Raw genomic sequence first — 18,834 nt, forward strand, 5'->3', positions numbered from 1 at the left:
TGAAATACTTCGCAAGTGTAGGAGACGTGTTCAAGTCTTAATGTGTAGTTCCGCTTAATTTTGTTTATATTAGGCTGTTAAAAGTTTTGCGTTTAAAAATGGGAAACCGCTCCCAGGTTTGCCACAAAGGGGCTAAATTGTTAGCCGTTGGTCACATTTTATGCACCATAAATTCTTAGAAAAATTCATGAAACTAGCTTTCTGCCATCCCTTTAACTGAAAAGATGCAATACGTTTGTAAACTCACATAAAGAACCCCTGTTAAGGGAATTCTGTGTCAGGACATAAATTAGGGCTTTTAGGTTTGGATAACGTATATGTATGTAAATGACAGGATACAGACCATAATGCCTCATGTTGAGTGGTGGTTTTGCATGTACACGAGGTATATACATTATTACATATAATGTATAGTCAAACGAACTTGGTGTCAAAAAGTAAAATATGAATAAAATAAATGAGAGAACAAAGGAGGAATAGCTGACCAATGACATGTCTGGGCGGGCTTTTTAAATTCTGCGAATGACGGCATTATTAGTGAGAATTGTTTAGTCCATAGGTCGTTTCTCCTTTCAGAAAAATTCAATGAATGAAGTACACTAAAATCTCTACTAAGTGAAACCTTACTGTTATGGACTCAATTCAAAGTGGACTATAAACTTGAAATAAAATTTCGATAACTCATTTAATCTTTAATGGAATCCAACCGTATTTCTCCTAAAGGCAACGTGAGAACCAATTAGATCACAGCGCGGGAACTAGGAATCAGACTGATCTGCACCCATACATAAGGTCAGAACCGGCACCAGCACCACACTACTCTCCAGCCAGTTTCCTTTTCTGTTATCGTCATGGCTCGTACAAAGCAGACCGCTCGCAAGTCCACCGGCGGCAAGGCACCGCGCAAGCAGCTGGCCACCAAGGCGGCCCGCAAGAGCGCGCCGGCCACGGGCGGCGTGAAGAAGCCGCACCGCTACCGGCCCGGCACGGTGGCCCTGCGCGAGATCCGCCGCTACCAGAAGTCCACGGAGCTGCTGATCCGCAAGCTGCCGTTCCAGCGCCTGGTGCGCGAGATCGCGCAGGACTTCAAGACCGACCTGCGCTTCCAGAGCTCGGCCGTGATGGCGCTGCAGGAGGCGTGCGAGGCCTACCTGGTGGGGCTCTTCGAGGACACCAACCTGTGTGCCATCCACGCCAAGCGCGTCACCATCATGCCCAAGGACATCAGCTCGCCCGCCGCATCCGCGGGGAGAGGGCGTAACCCAAGGCTATTGCTTACTCTGAACTGAAAAAGGCACTTTTTAGAGCCACCTACTTTGTCGATAAGAACTGTTGTAATGCTTTTCCTTATTTTACCTCCCTAGGCAGTTAATAAACAACAATCGGAAGAAAAACCTCTCTCTACTCTTTTTTTTTTCTGCCTTATAGCAGGATATAAATTCTGTACTGGAGACTGCACAGGCTGTTCAGACCAGAGAGGCTCCAGAGGACTCTTAACAAACCTCGCTGTTAGTTTCCTCCCATATATTTACCTTCTCACAGTTTGCTGCCCTTAGAAGCCTAAAAGTGCTTTTCTTTGTCCTGTCATTTCCCTACAAATCTAGTCTTTGTTGAAGATGCTATGTAAGCTGGAGTTATAAGCCACCTCTTTGGATTACTTTCTCCTGGGTCTCTGCTACTGTATGTATGAAATATACATGTTAATAAACCTGTTTATTTTTCCTTTGCTAATCTGTGTTTTGTTACAGGGGTCCCAGCTGAGAACCAAGATGTACAGCGGGAAAGTTCTCGACCACCACCACCACCACCCGCCCTCCACCTGGGAAAAAGAAAGAAGATTGAATTAAAATCAAACGAGCAAATTTAGATGGAAAAGGTTTATTGTCCTATGGTACAATTATATTATTACCTTTACGTTATCTTTTCTACTGGAAAGAGATAATAGTCACCTCTAATAGACAAAAATCATTGAAATTTTCAATATCCTATAAATTAGCATCTAAATTCATAGACACTTCACAGATATTAGACCCTAATAAATAGTTAAACAGAAACGCCTTCCCGTAGAATAACTAAAAAACACTTGGGCAGGCTTTTTAGACTATGTTCTCATATGACAACAAAACGAAATTCAGTCGGTTCCTTTACCTTAATTTGACATTTATATATATCTTAACAGATTTCAGAGCTGTTCTGTAGTGACCAGAGCCTTTCCTTTATCCTCAGTGAGCCCATGCCTTATAAATTTCCACCTTCCTGTATGCTGCTTACCAATGATGATTTGCCATGATGTTGAGTGACAAGTGTTCAATTTCCCGGGCCTAAAGGAAAAGGTGAAAAGAACCAGCACCTCTCCTAAATCCCCCTTTATTTCCAATCAAGTCACAATTACATGATATCTCACTTACATTTTTTTTCAAAAAGGCAAAATCATGATTCAGCAAATAAAAATGAGAATGTGTCAAAGAACTTCACTTTTCAATAAATGAACCAACAGGTAAATGTTCAAAGAACATTTAAGAAATTAGGATATTTACAGAAAATGTAACAAAGAAATGTTAGAACAGGATTGTTAAATTAGTTTAAAATAAAATTATTTTATTATCCAATAGGTCATAAATCTTCTACTGGATAGAAATTATTTGCCTCTCTGCCAGTTAAGTAACTTCACTAATTTTGGTACCTACAGTCAATAGTAAATAGTTAGATGGTCTAAGTACATTTTTATAGAATCCTTGTGTGGCCTATAACCTTGTATATTGGACATCATGGCCCCTCCCTTTTTCCTTACTTCCAAGTCTCAGACAATTTTTCTCACACTGAGGCAGGAGATAGATGAGCCCCAGGCTGAGCAGCTGGAGTTTGTCGCCTGTGGCCAGATACTCCAAGACAAAGGTAATAGCTGGAGCAGAGAGGAGCTGAGTCGTGCCCAGATAAAAGATAAAGAGACCACATATACCTCATTCTCAAGGTCAAGGAAACCTTCCAGACTACACATGCGCAGAAACACTCCTTGGAGGTCAAATAAGGAGGGGGCACCACCCCATAGTAAGTGATGTCAACCTACCCATAAGCCTCTTTGCTAGAATCCATCTTGGCTAAGAGATGCAGGAGCACACGTGGCAGGACCCTGAGATAATCCAAATACGACTTAGAACCAAGAAAAGCAAGATGATTGGTCAAAAGAAACCTGGAAGAGATGCCCCATATAAGTGATTTAAACTACTGCAAGCACTCAACATTCTGAGTTCACCCAGGTGTACCTATTGAGAAATGGAATATTTCCTGCCATATCAGTAAACAAAGGATGTCACAGCAGAGCTTGTAGCCCTCCAGTGTGAGCTGGTGAGCCCTGAGGGAATTTAGGAAGGAAAGAATACCTGCCATCTAGTAGCCATCAGACTGCAGCCACTCCATACAGTGAGCCCTGAGGAAACTCAGGATGTGAAAATACAGGATACTGGCCCCAGACAGCTGAGGTGCATATCAAAGGAATGAGTTCGGTGAGCCCAGACTCTTGCATCTTCCCATACATAGAAAAGAGCTAAATTCCTTAATTTGAGATATCTAGTTTCCTTTAATTAACAATAATCTTTTGATGTTCCTGACTACCTGCCCTTTGTTGCAAAATGTCTATAAAACCTGGCTCTCCCCTAGCCTCCTAGGAGCAGTTCTCTCAGGGTTACTTGAGATGCTGGCCTCCCAGGCTTTTAAGTCCTAAAAATCTCCACCGGATAAAACATAACTCTCAATTTTTAGGTTGTGAATAATTTTTTAAGTCCACACTATTCACAAGTACTCTTTTTCCTCCTCATAAACACTTTAGTTGTTTCACTACTTTCCATCTCTTTGTGGGAATTCATTTCTGCAAAGCCAGGGGGCCAGGGGCCTTGTCACTGGCCACTGTCCCTGGTGGTCTGGTGGCTAGGATTCAGCACTCTCACTACCGCGGCCTGACTTCAGTCTCTAGCCCAGGAACTGAAATCCTGCAGGCTGAGGCCACCCAAGATCAACACAGTGAATCGTTACCAAAAAAAAAAAAAAAGAAATATATATATATATATATATATTTATATATATATATATACACACACACACATATGTATGTATATAAATATATATATAAACTTTCAAGATAAATTTCTATGACACACCATGGTGTAACTCCTTGACATTCTTATTTTACTCATGCATCAAATAATGGACACTTTAACTTTTTATTCTTTCTAGACTCCAAAGTAATTTACCTGATTTTTTAACCTCATTCTCTCTTAGTCTTTACCTACTTTCCAGGAATAGTAAATTGTTTTCTGGCCTTCCTTCTTTTAAGGAAACGCTTTTGTACTTCTACTAAATGATTTATTTTCTTCTTTTGTTTTATAAAACCACTGAGTGCACAATCTATCAAACAATCTATCAATCAAAGAACACTCATTGCTTTCATAATCAGTTCTGAATGTTCCCTCTCAAGAAACACACTTTTGGGGAAAAAAAAATAAGCATAAATTTTCAGGTACTCTCCATTTCCTGATATTCTGCCCTTGAAGAATTCTAAGGTCAACAATTTTTCTAGTATTCATCTTTTCTTGCCTTGATAAGTAATGGTTTATTCCACAAGGCTGCCTTAGTTCTCTAATGTGATTTTATTTTTAAATTTATTTTTGCAATGCTTCATTCTAGTTGAGACGTGTATCTGTAATTGGGTTTCTTAGAAATACATTGAACATCCACTGTGTTCCAAAGCCCATGATAGCAAGGTTGGATACAGATCAAGAAACAGAGAGGGAAAAGGAAAAATTCTAGAGCACCACTGACCAAAGAAAACAATGCAAGGCAAACATTTAATGAAAAAATTTTCAGTAGCCACATTTTAAAAAGCAAAGAGACGCAATATTTTAAATAATACATTGCATTTAACCCAAAACATCCAAGATATGTTCATTTCAACATGTAATAAATATAGAGATATTATTAATGCAATATCTTACATTCTTTTTTTCAATCTAAATCTACCAAATTGGGTTTATATTTTAGTCAATCTGACACTAATTTTTTTTACTGGAAATGATTTGTATTTAAATTCCATACAGTTTATTGTTTAAAATTAAGTTCACATGCCCAGGTTGTTCAAACATACCTAAAAATTTCCAATAACTGAAATGGAGTATCAGCCTTTAAATTTAAATTAATTAAAATTAAGTAAAATTAAAAATTCAGCTCCTCAGCAACATCAATCCCATTCCAAAAAATATATTTTTTCATATCTATATGAATATATTATATATATCATATATAATAACGGCTCAAAAGTTATTCCTGACTACTTTATCAGACAATACAGTCTTAGGCGGAATTGTGTTCGGAGCGTGGAGATGGCAATGGGGACTGCTGGTTAAATTGGGGGAATTATATAAATTTAAATGTAATGATGTAAGTTTAGCACTGACTTCTTAAATAAAAAGTTTGCTCACAAAAAGATATGGAGATTAGGAAACCAACTGAACATAGGCCCAGATGGCAAAATACCAGATTGAGAGATTTAAGAATATTGGCGAGAAAGTCAATCTTTGGAGCATGAAGATGGAATTTCCGCAGGTAATTACAGTAGTCCTCAATGACTGTGTTGAGCATTTGACCAGAAATTTACTTTTTGATTTTCAGAACACCTTTGTGATGTCGGGGTTAACATTTCCATTCTACAAATGAAGAAAACAAAGTAAAAATAAGAAAACACCTGCCACAAAACCGGTCCTGGACGTCAGAAGGTGAAAGATAGCAAATACTGAGGGCACAAGCAATGGAGTCATACCTCCCAAAAACAAACACGCCAGCGGGAAAGACTTGTTGCCCAATGGATTTCAGAAATTTCCTCGCTCCCTAAGACAAGTTTACCACCATAACTATTTCACCTTCATTTAAAGTATACAAAAATGCTTCTCTGCGGGTTTCCCTGGTGGCGCAGTGGTTGGGGGTCCGCCTACCGATGCGGGGGACGCGGTTCGTGCCCCGGTCCGAGAGGGTGCCGCGTGCCGCGGAGCGGCTGGGCCCGTGGGCCATGGCCGCTGGGCCTGCGCGTACGGAGCCTGTGCTCCGAAACGGGAGAGGCCACAACAGTGAGAGGCCCGTGTACCGCAAAAAAAAAAAAAAAAAATGCTTCTCTGGTTAGAGAGAACCCAGGGACTCCATTTCAGATATGCGTTTAAAATGAGAGGCAATGTATAATTTCGGTTAATGACTTGGCCTAAATATCCAAACTTGAAAAACAGATGCTGGCTTAATAGGCACAATTATTTCATTCCCTTGATAAACAAGAGAATTTTTTTAAATGCCCTTAAACAGAACGTGTTAAACTGAATTCTGAGAATGAGCAGACAAAGCAATCTTCTCTTTTCGGCTCCGCCCCACTGACTCTCGGGCATGGTGGGCGGGGATAAATTAGCTTACGAACTAACCCCACCCCCTACCCACCCTCATTTGTAGTTTTCAAAAAGGTCCGCTTCCGTATTTTAAATAGGAATTTCGGTGTGCTCTCCCTATTTGTGAGTACAGTACCTCATCTAGTCTTAGTGATGTCTGGACGTGGCAAAGGCGGGAAGGGCTTGGGTAAAGGGGGCGCCAAGCGCCACCGCAAAGTCCTGCGGGATAACATTCAAGGGATCACAAAACCTGCAATACGTCGCCTGGCTCGTCGCGGTGGAGTAAAGCGCATCTCAGGTCTTATTTATGAGGAGACCCGCGGGGTTCTGAAAGTGTTTCTGGAGAACGTAATTCGGGACGCGGTCACCTATACCGAGCACGCCAAGCGCAAGACTGTCACGGCCATGGACGTGGTCTACGCGCTCAAGCGCCAGGGACGCACTCTCTACGGATTTGGCGGTTAAGTCGGCACCCACAAACTAATTTTCTGTAGCAATGTCTAAGGCCCTTTTCAGGGCCACCTAACTACTCGCTTGAAAGAGCTCGTTGCCCTGAACTGCTGTTTTCAGGTTTTTTTGTAAGGAACTTGAGTTCCGAAGTTTGTTAGATTTTTGGGGTGCAGTTGCTTTAATGCAGCTCATGTTTGCTTAGGTTTGAGTGCATCAAACGTTTACACCGTGTTGCAGTTTTAATGCCACACGATGGCTTTTCCAGTGTAGAACCCTTAAGCGTCCCACATTGTTTGAATAGCACTTCTGATTCTTAGAATTCTCGGTCTTGCAAAATTAACCAATGAACTTTAAGATTTTACTAATTTATTAGATTTTCCGAAATACGGAATTACTGTTTGACAGTAAGCTATGAATAGTGTTGAGGGACAAATATAGGTAATACCTTATTGGCCTGCTCAAATCTCACTCAAAACTTTAGTAAATTTAAATATTCAGCCCCTAGTAGGGCAACTCAAGGGACAAGGTATAATGAAAGAAGCTAAGACTGAACTGTAGAGAGTGAAGGCACCCATGAGGAGGCCCAGGTGGCACATGGGCTGTTTCTTCTGTCCCTTAAAAGCATTTATATTTGGATTATATAAACTGATTACCAGATGTTTTTTAATCTACAAAGAATTTGGGATTTGTCTCCTGCCTTTTCAAATCTATTCCCTGGTAGTCTGTAATAAAACAACAAATTTAATTCATCTCAAGAACCCTCCGGTTTCTTTTCTCAACTATAATGTCAGAAACCGAGCTACATGGACATCTAGCCCTGTGCTGGGACTCCGCCACACCAAAGGTTTTCTCATGTTGTCAGTATTTGCAAAGGAAAAGGGGAAAGAAGTCCCCAAAGTAATAAATGAACAAATTCTGTGTCTTGGCTTCAAAAGAAAGTCACTGGCAGAGGCCTGTTTAAAAGGACTTCAAGGTATTAGGTGCCTTTTCCTTACATAGGTTTCCTGCCTGCAGGCCATTTGAACCAATCCCAGTACTGTGGCGGCAGGGGTGTGGGGAGGGGATTGGGAAAGGAGCAATTGTTAGTTAACTGTCTTTTGGTCCTGCTGGGTTCTGTGATGGTCTCTTAAGGTGGCCCCCAGGATTTCCCCTCTTGAGGTTCACTCTTGTGTGATGAAGTCCCTTGAGTGTGGATGTGACCTGTGACTTGCTTTTAACCATCAAAACAGGTGACCATAGGTGACAGGATGTAAAAAATTTTGTGTATATGACTATGTTATCTAGGATTGTAACATCCTTGACTCTCACATGATGGTTTTGGTGAATCAAGTATCCCTGTTGTCAGGCCCAAATGACAAGAAACTCACAGGGCTATTTAGGAACTGAGGGACGCCTTCAACTAACAGCCCATAAGGGCTTCAAGCCAACAGCCAACAAGAAAATAAGACCCTCAGTCTTAAAACTACAAAGAACCAACCAGTAAATTAGTTTGGAAGTGGATATTTCCCCAAACATCCAAGAGACCTCAGTCCTGCATAACACCTCAATAGCATCCTCACAGAGGACCCAGCTAAACCCTGCCCAGACCCACAGAACCTGTGAGATAATACATGTGTGTTGTCTGAAGCTAGAAATTTCAAGGCAATCTGTTGTGCAGCAATAAAGACAGCCAACACATTCGGCATCTTCATCAATCCATGTCGTCGAAAATAACAGATATGATGAACTGAAACTTCAATCTTTATCTAAAGGAAGACCTACATTTAAACAAAAAAACTTTAATGTGAACAACATTGTTTCACAACTATGTGAACCTCTACTCACACACCCAATACTGACCTGGCACATACACTGGTAGTGTCTTGCTGGCCGCCCAAATACCAACTCTATAAGCCGTGAAAAGTACTAAAAGCAATTTATCAGTCATTTTGCTTTCAGCAATACAGAAACTATCAAAATATTAACTCAGGAAAACTACATTTCATTCCATATTCTCTGTTCTCCCTGCACTTGTACGTCTTCTCTTACTCCTGTTTTTTGTTTCTTCTTTTTTTTTCCTCCTGTGTAAATGAATACAGAACCTAACACTGACTGAAGGCAAGGAATACAAAAATGAAATATAAAATAAAAATTAGTCAAATTGAGGATTTCAGACCCCACTTCAGCACCATGTAGGGTTGATTATATAAATAATAGCCTCAAGACAAAATAAAGTGAAAATCTTTTCTTTTTAATGCAAATTTGAAAATTCACCTTTGAAAGCGTATACTTGTAGTTGAGATTAAACTCTGAGGTTCCAGTAAATACCCCAGGCCTAGTCCAGTATATACTGTATAACTGAGATTCCGACCCTTTGTAAAGTATGAACACCTTCTCATGAGTTAATATTTGTGAAGCACATAAAATTACTTTGTTGTAACATGGGCATTATATTTAAAACAAGGAACCCAAATACATTTACTAGCATTACACAACTTTAAGTCCACAGATACTCACTCTAAAATTTTCAATCTAAGCAGTGACTGGCTACAAGAACAATTTAAAGATTTTAAGAAATAAAAACACAAAACCCAGAGTACTACAACTTTCTACTGGTTCCTACAACACACATTTCAAATTCTTTGCTGCACTGAAGAACAAAAATTCAAATAAACCTCTCATACTGCAATACTGTTTCCTGAACATTAAAGAATGACTAAAAAAAAAAGAAAAAAACATGTTTTAAAAATACTGACAAATCTTCATATTATAGCTCTCAATATGCAAAAAAAGAGTGGCTCTAAAAAGAACCATTGAGAAATGCTAGAGGCATAGAAAAATTTACTTGGAGCTGGTGTACTTGGTGACAGCCTTGGTGCCCTCGGACACGGCGTGCTTGGCCAGCACCCCGGGCAGCAGCAGGCCCACGGCCTTCTGAATCTCCCTGAATGTGATGGACAAGTGCTTGTTTTAATGCTCCAGGAGCGACGCCTCGCCCGCGATGCAAAGATGTTATTGACAAACGAGTTCATGATGCCCATGGCCTTGGACGAGATGCTGGGGTCCGAGTGGACCTACTTGCAGCACTTTACAGACATAGATAAAGATAGAATAGCTCTCCTTATGGCCGCACTTGCGTTTCTTGCCATTTTTCTTCTGAACCTGAGTCACTGCCTTTTTGGAGCCGTTTTTTGAGTTGGGACAGAGTTAGCCGGCTCTGGCATGGTAAACAAAGTAAGCAAAATTGGGGGATTAAAAGAACGAGAACAAAAGGAACATCGCGAGTAGTTATATCAAGGATATACAAACGAACACTCACAAAGCTAAACTTTGATTGGACAAAAGCTGACCAATAGGTTACTAGTATGTAAACTAGGATTCAAAAACTCCCTTTTTTATTGGATCAAAAACGAACACTTTTGTATATTCCTATAGGTTGATTTACAGCACTGTTATGAGACTATAAATTCATTCACACAAAACAAACAATTTCTTTTTAATTAAATGAAAGTCTTCGCGTTTGGATGCGGAAACCAGGTAAGGAAATCCTGTTATCTTGCCCAGTCCAGTCCTGACCGCAGCTCTGTCGGGTTTGTCCGGGACACCTTGGGACCCTCGGAAGGAGTCCCGAAATGCCGGCCCATTGCAGTGTTATCAAGAAAGACTCGATCGCCGCCATCTTTTTTAAGGTTCCACATTGCAAAGCTTTTCATGACGGCTCTCACCGTTAGACCCAAGGTGACATTTTAAAAATGCATCAAAACCAAACAACAGAGCCAAATTACCAGTTGTTTTGTTTGTTTTTTTCTTTTTTTTTTTTTTGCGGGCCTCTCACTGTTGTGGCCTCTCCCGTTTCGGAGCATAGGCTCCGGACGCGCAGGCCCAGCGGCCATGGCTCACGGGCGCAGCCGCTCCGCGGCATGTGAGATCCTCCCGAACCGGGGTATGAACCCGTGTCCCCTGCATCGGTAGGCGGACTCTCAACCACTAGCGCCACCAGGGAAGCCCCAAATTACCCGTTTTGAGTCAAACACACTAAAGATCCAGGGATTCCAGGATATTGGGATTTTGCTGCGTGTCCCCTGAATAATACAAAATTCCTTACATCTTAACAGTATTTCCTAGAAGACGATGTTACAGTGAACTAGATGTTTACGGTCAATGTGGAATAGGATTCATGAGATGCTTAGACGATGGATTTTTAAATAGGGGGAAGGTCTGGGACTAAGATCCGATGAAAACGGGTTAACTGCAGAAAATGGCGGGTGTCTAAAGTCTAAACTTTTCCGAACACATTCTATTTTGTATATCCAAACAGGAAAAAAGTTGAAGAATATTAAATGAGTAATGTGTTTTTGGACAATACTTGAGTGTGTGGGTATTATCGATAAAACAACTCGGAAAAAAAAATTTTTTTTAAGGGGCTGGGAAGATGTCTGCTAATTGAAATTCACCAATCCCAAACTTTCACCTAATGGATAAACCAATCCTAAATCGCTCGGAGCACTTCCGGAATTTAGCAGCGGATGACTAACAGGAATTGCCCACAATCCAATCAGAGTGATTCTGTTCCTGTATAAATATAGAAGCAAATCTACCAGTTTAGTCTCTATTTTGGAGATAAGTAATGGCGCGTACAAAGCAAACTGCTCGTAAGTCGACCGGCGGCAAGGCGCCGCGCAAGCAGCTGGCCACCAAGGCGGCCCGCAAGAGCGCGCCGGCCACGGGCGGCGTGAAGAAGCCGCACCGCTACCGGCCCGGCACGGTGGCCCTGCGCGAGATCCGCCGCTACCAGAAGTCCACGGAGCTGCTGATCCGCAAGCTGCCGTTCCAGCGCCTGGTGCGCGAGATCGCGCAGGACTTCAAGACCGACCTGCGCTTCCAGAGCTCGGCCGTGATGGCGCTGCAGGAGGCGTGCGAGGCCTACCTGGTGGGGCTCTTCGAGGACACCAACCTGTGTGCCATCCACGCCAAGCGCGTCACCATCATGCCCAAGGACATCCAGCTCGCCCGCCGCATCCGCGGAGAGAGAGCATAAATTATTAATGCCAACAAGTGCCAACTTAAAACCCAAAGGCTCTTTTCAGAGCCACCTATAATTTCACTTTGAGGAGCTGTATCACAAGGGAGTAGAAAATCCCCCCGACCCCCACCAAGGCAAGGCTGGAGGAGGGCAGAACTCCCTTCTCCCCCAAGTATTCCATGTACCAACCCCAGGAAAGGATAGTCACCCCTGCACACTCTGTCTTCCATATAAGAACAGGACATTGATTCCTGAAACTACTTTTCCTCTGCAATCCTTAGAGTTATTTGAGAAACAGCCAGGGGAAAATAGGTGATATATAAATATTTTTATCCTCTTAACCCCTAAAAGAGAAATAAACCTCCCATGTGAAGATATCTTTATCCCAGTATGAGAATAGAAAGTATCCTTAACAGAATTTGGGAATTCAACACTAAGAAAGCTGTATAAGCAAACTTCATTTGTCTGCTACCCCAAGTACAAGCCATATATATATGTGTGTGTGTGTGTGTGTGTGTGTATATATATATATATATATATACATATATATATACAGCCTGCTTTGGTTACTTCGGTGGTCTCATTTCTGAATGACCTCTGTGCGTACAAATTGTTTTTTTCCTCCGTTAATCTATGTCAATTTAATTATTAGACCAGGCAAAATAATTCACATTTCCCTCCCTGATACAAGAAGTCCAAGGATGACGTCAGGTATGAGAAAAAGGGTGGGTCCTTGAGTAACCTGGAAAGCATCCTAGGCATGCTTTATGTGGCATGCACACACATACACGTGTGTGCACATGAACATGAACATATTCAAGGACCCAGGCTGAGTACTACTGGAGAGCAGTTTGGTGTTAACTTATTTGCTTCTGTGCTGAGCAATACATCCTCTGGTGAAGGTCGTCATACTTTCTGTACTGAAAATAGAGACCTGGTACCCAAAACATGGGTTCCATGGGATTTCCAGAGTTCAACTTCCAGCAGCACCACCGGCAGAGTGGGCAGCAGTGCTGTCAGTGATACAGTTGGGCATAGCACTAGTGCACCAAATCTGGGGCCTGAACTAAATAAGTATGTTCAGCACATCAGGAATTCATAGGTTGTTGCAGCATATAACTGAAAATTCAGATTGTGCAGAATGTGTCTGCACCCTGCATGAGAAACATAATATAGTCACTAAGGCAGAACTTAGGCTTTGCCATAATCACCTATTATTCATCCTCAAAGAGCCAATGAGACAACAGCTCCCAACTTTCCTCTAACAAATGCAGAACCCTAGAACAAACCCTAGAGCAATGCCAGGTTTGTGGATTCAGGCAGGTTTTACAGATGTTGGCAGTGGGAACGCCCAGCCTTATTCCTGGGTTTACTACCGGTCGGGGGGGATTAGGCAACACTGGAGGCTCTCCAGGAGCTAAGTGAATAGCTCTGCAGAAAAGTGAGAACACACGTCCCACGGCAGGAACCAAAGACACTGGACACCAACAGTTTAACAAACGTTGCAGACTGTTACTGGAGCAAATCCTCAGCTACAGAAACCAGAAGTCACCTTCAGAAACAGTGGGGATAGCGCAGTGCAATGTTTTTGAACCTTGAAGCAAAACTGCAAGTGTTAATGGCAATGCAATGTGATTTCTATGTGACTATTGAAAGGCTTATTAGGCTCCCAGTCATCATCGCAGAACTTCTGCCATTTTAAAAAATGTAATTTTCAGGTGGAACGCAGGAAATACAAAAAGCAAACCAAAACTGGGGGTGGGGGGGCAGCTGGGGAGAAACAACAAAAATCCTCTGCATGAAAGTCCATAACAGCTTTATTTATAAATTAGAAACAACTTAATATCTTTCAACTGGTGAATGGTTAAATAAATTCTCATACACAATGCAATGCAATCCTACTCAGCAATAAAAAGGGAGGCCATTGATACATGCAACTACCTAGATGGGTAATGCTTAGTGAAAAAAGCCAGTCTCAAAATGTTGCATTTTGTATTATTCCATGTATATAACATTCTCAAAATGGCAATTCTAGAGGTGGATAACAGATTAGTGATTGCCCCAGGACAGGGGAGAAGTGAGTGGATGTGAATTACAAAAGTGTTACATTAAAGAGTTCGTTGGTGATGATGGAACAGTTTTGTGTCAGCGTTGAGATGGTAGTGACACATAAAATTGCACAGGGCTACACACACACACACACACACACAAATGAGTGCATGGAAAAATTGGTGAGAGCTGAGTAAGGCCTGTAGGCTAGTTAAAAGTACTTTGCCGATGTCAATTACCTGGCTTTGATATTATAAGATAATAAGATTTCACCATTAGGGGAAACTGCGTTCGAGGAACTCTAGGTACTATTGGAGCAACTTTTGTGAATTTAGTTATTTCAAAATAACAATGTAAAAAAAGCTGTGATCTTTCTTTAGCAGTTGCTACTGTGTATTGCTTTGGATTCCAAGGCTTGTTTAACAAATTTTGGTGTGTTTTGGTTTGTTTTTGCATAAATAGCAGTGTTTTCCTTTCTTCTGGCTGTTCTAGTGATGACGTGTCCACTGAACAGCAGTTTGGTTCGTTCATGTTGGTGTGTGATTTTTTAGCTATTGCTGTCACTACCTCAAAAGTAAATTGAGTTTTCAAATTTGATATTTGTAATCTCAAATTTACTGATGGGGTAATTGGTTGAGCTACTGCTCAGCTCTTAGGACGGTGTGCTTGGTATATCATAGTGTGAAGTAAAAATAATCTCTTATTTTGAACATTCTATTTATTCCAAGGACATCATTTAAATCATAGTGCTCGACAATTTTTTTAAAATAATATAATAATCTAGGAAAGATCACATTTTTACTTCTGGCACTTGCATAAAATCTCTTTGCCTAACATTGGTGTTTATGATAACTTTGCATGAATTCCATGCACCAACCACAGTAAAGGACAATCACCCCTCCACCCTCTGTCCTCTATATGAGAACAGGGTATTATTAGCCCCTGACAATTTACATTCTTTTCCTCTGCAATCCTTCATTGTTCAAATTTATATGCTTAATCTGTATAAGTGAAAGCACACTGCACAAACTGGTGTTATATTAGAAATGTTTTGAAATCTTTCCATGTGCCTTAGGCCTGTCTGTATTATAAATACTTTGTTTTTAAGAACAAAGTCCAGGGCGATAGAAATTTATTGTTCACGAACTAGATGCTATTTTGTTTACAATAACTCCATTATCAATAGTATTGATCCTATTTTATGGATAAGGCCACTGAGTCTCAGATAGATTAATAAACATGCCCAATAATAGTTTGAGAGCAGCTTGCTTATGGATTCCAAACCCAAAGCCTGGCGTGGTTGCTTGTCAATGTATTTATAAATTACTTTGTTTTGGGAATTTGGGCTTAAAGGCCAGTGGCAAAGATCCAAGAATATAGGGAATGGATAAATCTTTAAACACATACAAGCATACTTAAACGAGGCAATTCCCTTTGTGTATACGTTTGATGCTTGTGTTTAAAGATTCTTATTTTCTGAATACCAGTAAAACGCCCTAGCCCTTGTTCATTTCAGGTCTTAGAAGCAAGGGGCGGGGACTCAGTACGGTTTCCCGCCTTTCTGGTCTTGCAGTTTTCACAAAGGTCCGCACAATCGCTACATAAGGGGCTGCAGTTTGCTAGCGTTAGACTCAGTCGGCGTGCTTAGCTTTTCTCTGTTATGTCTGGTCGGGGCAAGGGCGGGAAAGGCCTTGGGAAAGGGGGCGCTAAGCGTCACCGCAAGGTTCTGCGTGATAACATCCAGGGCATCACCAAGCCCGCCATTCGCCGTCTGGCCCGGCGTGGTGGTGTGAAGCGCATTTCCGGCCTCATCTACGAGGAGACTCGCGGGGTGCTGAAGGTGTTCCTGGAAAACGTAATACGGGACGCTGTCACCTACACTGAGCACGCCAAGCGCAAGACTGTTACTGCCATGGACGTAGTCTATGCGCTCAAGCGCCAGGGACGCACTCTCTATGGTTTCGGCGGCTAAGATTGACCTTTGTAAGGTTTATTCTGTTTTCTACAGCAAAGGTAAAGGCCCTTTTCAGGGCCACCTACCTTTTCTATGAAAGAGCTCACACTTACCATTTCGTGGTCTGTCGGGTAGTTTGGTACAGATGGGAGAAGTGAAGCACTAAAATGTTGCTTAGAGATAGTTTGGTCTTCAGTCCCTAAGGTGTTTTCACAATGCTGGAGGTGTTACTATCGCTGTTCCTGATGTATAGATTAACTGAGGACCAACAGGTGGCTAGTGGCTAAATGTGGCCACGCAGCTGGTAAGTAAAGGGTCATGGGTTCTTTGAGTAGAAATATTTGGGGTGTCCACAGACACTAGAGTACAGCTCTTACATGGCTTATATACTAAATTAAATGATGAAAATGTGACAAGACAAAGGAGTTTGGGCTAGGATAGTTAATGGTAGAAAAGGAAATAGGAAGATAAAGGCTAGTTTAACAATGCAGAGTTCTCTCTGTTTTAAGCTTCCTATCTGGTGATAATGCTATTTTCTTCCTGGTACAGGAAGGGAATCTTCCATATGGGAGTTTGATTTCCTGTTTTCAGAAGGAAAATAGGTCAGAGTGCTCTTTTGCACCTGCTGTTTTTCAAGTGCCTTTAGCTCAAAATAACTCAAGCCAAAGTGGCATATTTTAGGGTGGCATATTCTGCCACCCTTCACCTCCAAGCACACTACCAGGCAACTTTCCCAGAGGTCACAGAGCAGAAAGGGTCACAGACCAAACTAAAATGCTTAGAAATTTTAATCAATTTAAACCATGTTGCAAAAAGCATGGGGAAATAGATGGACAGCACAGCATACTTAGGATAAGACAAACAAGTGGAAGGTCCTCGCTAGATGAATCCGTTATTTACACAATGTTCATATAATCTCCTTTGCTCTCTGCCACATCAGCCTTCCTTCCTGATGATGGGCCTCTGAGGACCAGAGTTAAGTTGAACAAGAGGACTGAGCAGGTGGAAGGTAGCTGGGCCAATCACACATAGTTGCTCTATTAAACAGATCTAGGGGTATATTTGGTTGGTCTATAGTTGTCACTCACCAATGGGTTTTATCTGCATCCTATGGGCAGAGGTCAAGTGGGTGGCTGACTAAAGATATCAAGTATGAGATGCCTCATAGATGCTGAGAATTTTATGTGCCTCGTGAATGTGTGGTGCCCATTTGGTCCTTCAATCCCATCCTCTCTGTGTTCAGCACACGTTTATCTCTAGTCTCTGAGTCTAACGTATACTTAGATGTAACTTAACGTGTACTCAGTCCTTCGAAGAACTGAGCACTCTTCAATAACATAGTGAATCCCCCTTACACCTGCCTCCTCTCCCCTCACTCTTCCCTGCTCTTTCCTCAGCCAAATACCTGCTACTCCTTCTGGGCCCGGCTGTCATATTGAAACGGAGCAGGACAGTATGGTCTATGCCCCCATGTTCTCAGCCTGACTTTTGTCTGTGTAAAAGCTTTAGCCAAAGAATAAGTTTAATCAGAGAAGTGAGAAAATACAGAAACAAAGGAAAACTGTCAAAGAAGACCAAATAATAATAGTTTAGTCCTTAAGCATAGTCAAGGACCTTTAGTTCCTCCTCAAGGGCTATAGTTAATGTTCTGAGCCACATCCTGTGAGCTGCCTTGTAGGTACTGAAACCCCTGCCAGGTGGAAGAAGTTAACTACATGATGACCAGACTGCAGCCATGACATAAGATGCCACAAATCCGAGAAATGGCCTCAAAGAAATGGGAACAAACCGACCCTGGAAGTAAAGACTAACTGTACTTAATAATCAAGATGATGCTGGTCAGACCACCACATGACCAATTTCAAGATGACTGTGAGAGCTGACTGGACTGTTTCTGCATGTAGCGCCCTCCCTCAGCCTGGAAAAGCTCTTGCCCACTGATTGTCAGTGGACAGGCGTTTGCCCTCCCCCTCCCCCCACTCCAGTTGCTGGCATCCAAAATAAAGCAAACTTTCCTTTCCACCAACCTTGCCTCTTTATTGGCTTCTGAGCAGCGAGCAGCCAGACCCCACTTCCGGTTACAATATGACCTTCTTCCTCATATCCTCATCGTTTCCTTGCCTGCAAAGGGCTCTAAGAATGAAATTTCTGACCATAAGTGTTCCTACTTGAATATAGTCTATCTTTTATTATTTTTTCTAATTGTTTTTGTTTAACCTTCTGGTTCAACCAAGCTATAAATTACTGGAAGTTAGAACTAAGCTTTCTTCTTTCCTGGTGTCACTCATATATCAATGCATAGACTGAATATTCAAGGAGGATCCACTAACTTGGGGCAAAACACAATTACACCCTTATTGTGTAGCCTTTGAGCCCAGCGTTGGCAGAGGCAATCTGCCACGGGCTCTGAGGGTGTGCCAAGAATGCCCTTTATCAGAGTTGAGGAACCTTAAAGAATGGGATAGTGGCTGTGCCCAGACAAAGAGCGGATTTGCTTAGTACACTCAAGTTCAATCCCCCAAGCTGTACCCTGGCTGTGATGCAAACCCACTGTGTGTGCAGTATCCATCTGGGCCCCTCCAGGTCGCCCCTGTGGGACCTGATGGACAAGGGGATCCAATGCAAAATTGCTGCTTGATGTGCTGTGCTGTAATAAAGCCTCTTGTCTCTGACCTAGGAGTGTTGTGTCTACTGCCAGCAGCCATGAAAGACTTACAGGTTATCTTATTATCTTGTAAGTAGGGTAAGATCCCAGACTCTTCACAAACTCTGACACAAAGTGAAGAAGAAGGAGAAGAAGGAGAAGGAGAAGGAGAGGAAGGGGAAGGGGAGGAAGAGGAAGGGGAAGGAGAAAGAAGGAGAAGGCAGCGAGGTGGAGAGGGAGAGGCGGGAGGAGGAGAAGGGGGCGGAGACAGAGAGGGTACAGTGCAGCATTTTATTCCAGGGAGCTCCTCAATAGCTGT

General features: G+C 42.0%; 3 protein-coding genes and 2 pseudogenes across 3 annotated transcripts; 4 read left to right on the forward strand and 1 right to left on the reverse strand.

The window, feature by feature from the left end:
* The first annotated feature begins 6 nt into the window (after positions 1–6).
* On the forward strand, positions 7–1,806 carry LOC141279700 (histone H3.1-like; annotated as a pseudogene).
* A 4,763-nt stretch (positions 1,807–6,569) lies between these two features.
* On the forward strand, positions 6,570–6,964 carry LOC101326046 (histone H4). Its single transcript, XM_004316271.4, has one exon. It carries the CDS (start codon positions 6,570–6,572, stop codon positions 6,879–6,881), a length of 312 nt encoding a protein of 103 aa, XP_004316319.1. The 3' UTR covers positions 6,882–6,964.
* A 1,658-nt stretch (positions 6,965–8,622) lies between these two features.
* LOC101332037 (histone H2B type 2-E-like) lies at positions 8,623–10,069 on the reverse strand (annotated as a pseudogene).
* Positions 10,070–10,389: 320 nt separating this feature from the next.
* On the forward strand, positions 10,390–11,937 carry LOC141279701 (histone H3.1). Its single transcript, XM_073810447.1, has one exon. It carries the CDS (start codon positions 11,473–11,475, stop codon positions 11,881–11,883), a length of 411 nt encoding a protein of 136 aa, XP_073666548.1. The 5' UTR covers positions 10,390–11,472; the 3' UTR covers positions 11,884–11,937.
* Positions 11,938–12,559: 622 nt separating this feature from the next.
* LOC109551487 (histone H4) lies at positions 12,560–17,898 on the forward strand. The gene has a single exon (XM_019944918.3). The coding sequence runs from the start codon at positions 15,578–15,580 to the stop codon at positions 15,887–15,889; it is 312 nt and encodes a 103-aa protein (XP_019800477.1). The 5' UTR covers positions 12,560–15,577; the 3' UTR covers positions 15,890–17,898.
* The last annotated feature ends 936 nt before the right edge of the window (positions 17,899–18,834 follow it).

Source organism: Tursiops truncatus, chromosome 10 (genome assembly GCF_011762595.2).
Source record: "Tursiops truncatus isolate mTurTru1 chromosome 10, mTurTru1.mat.Y, whole genome shotgun sequence".
Lineage (NCBI taxonomy): Eukaryota > Metazoa > Chordata > Mammalia > Artiodactyla > Delphinidae > Tursiops > Tursiops truncatus.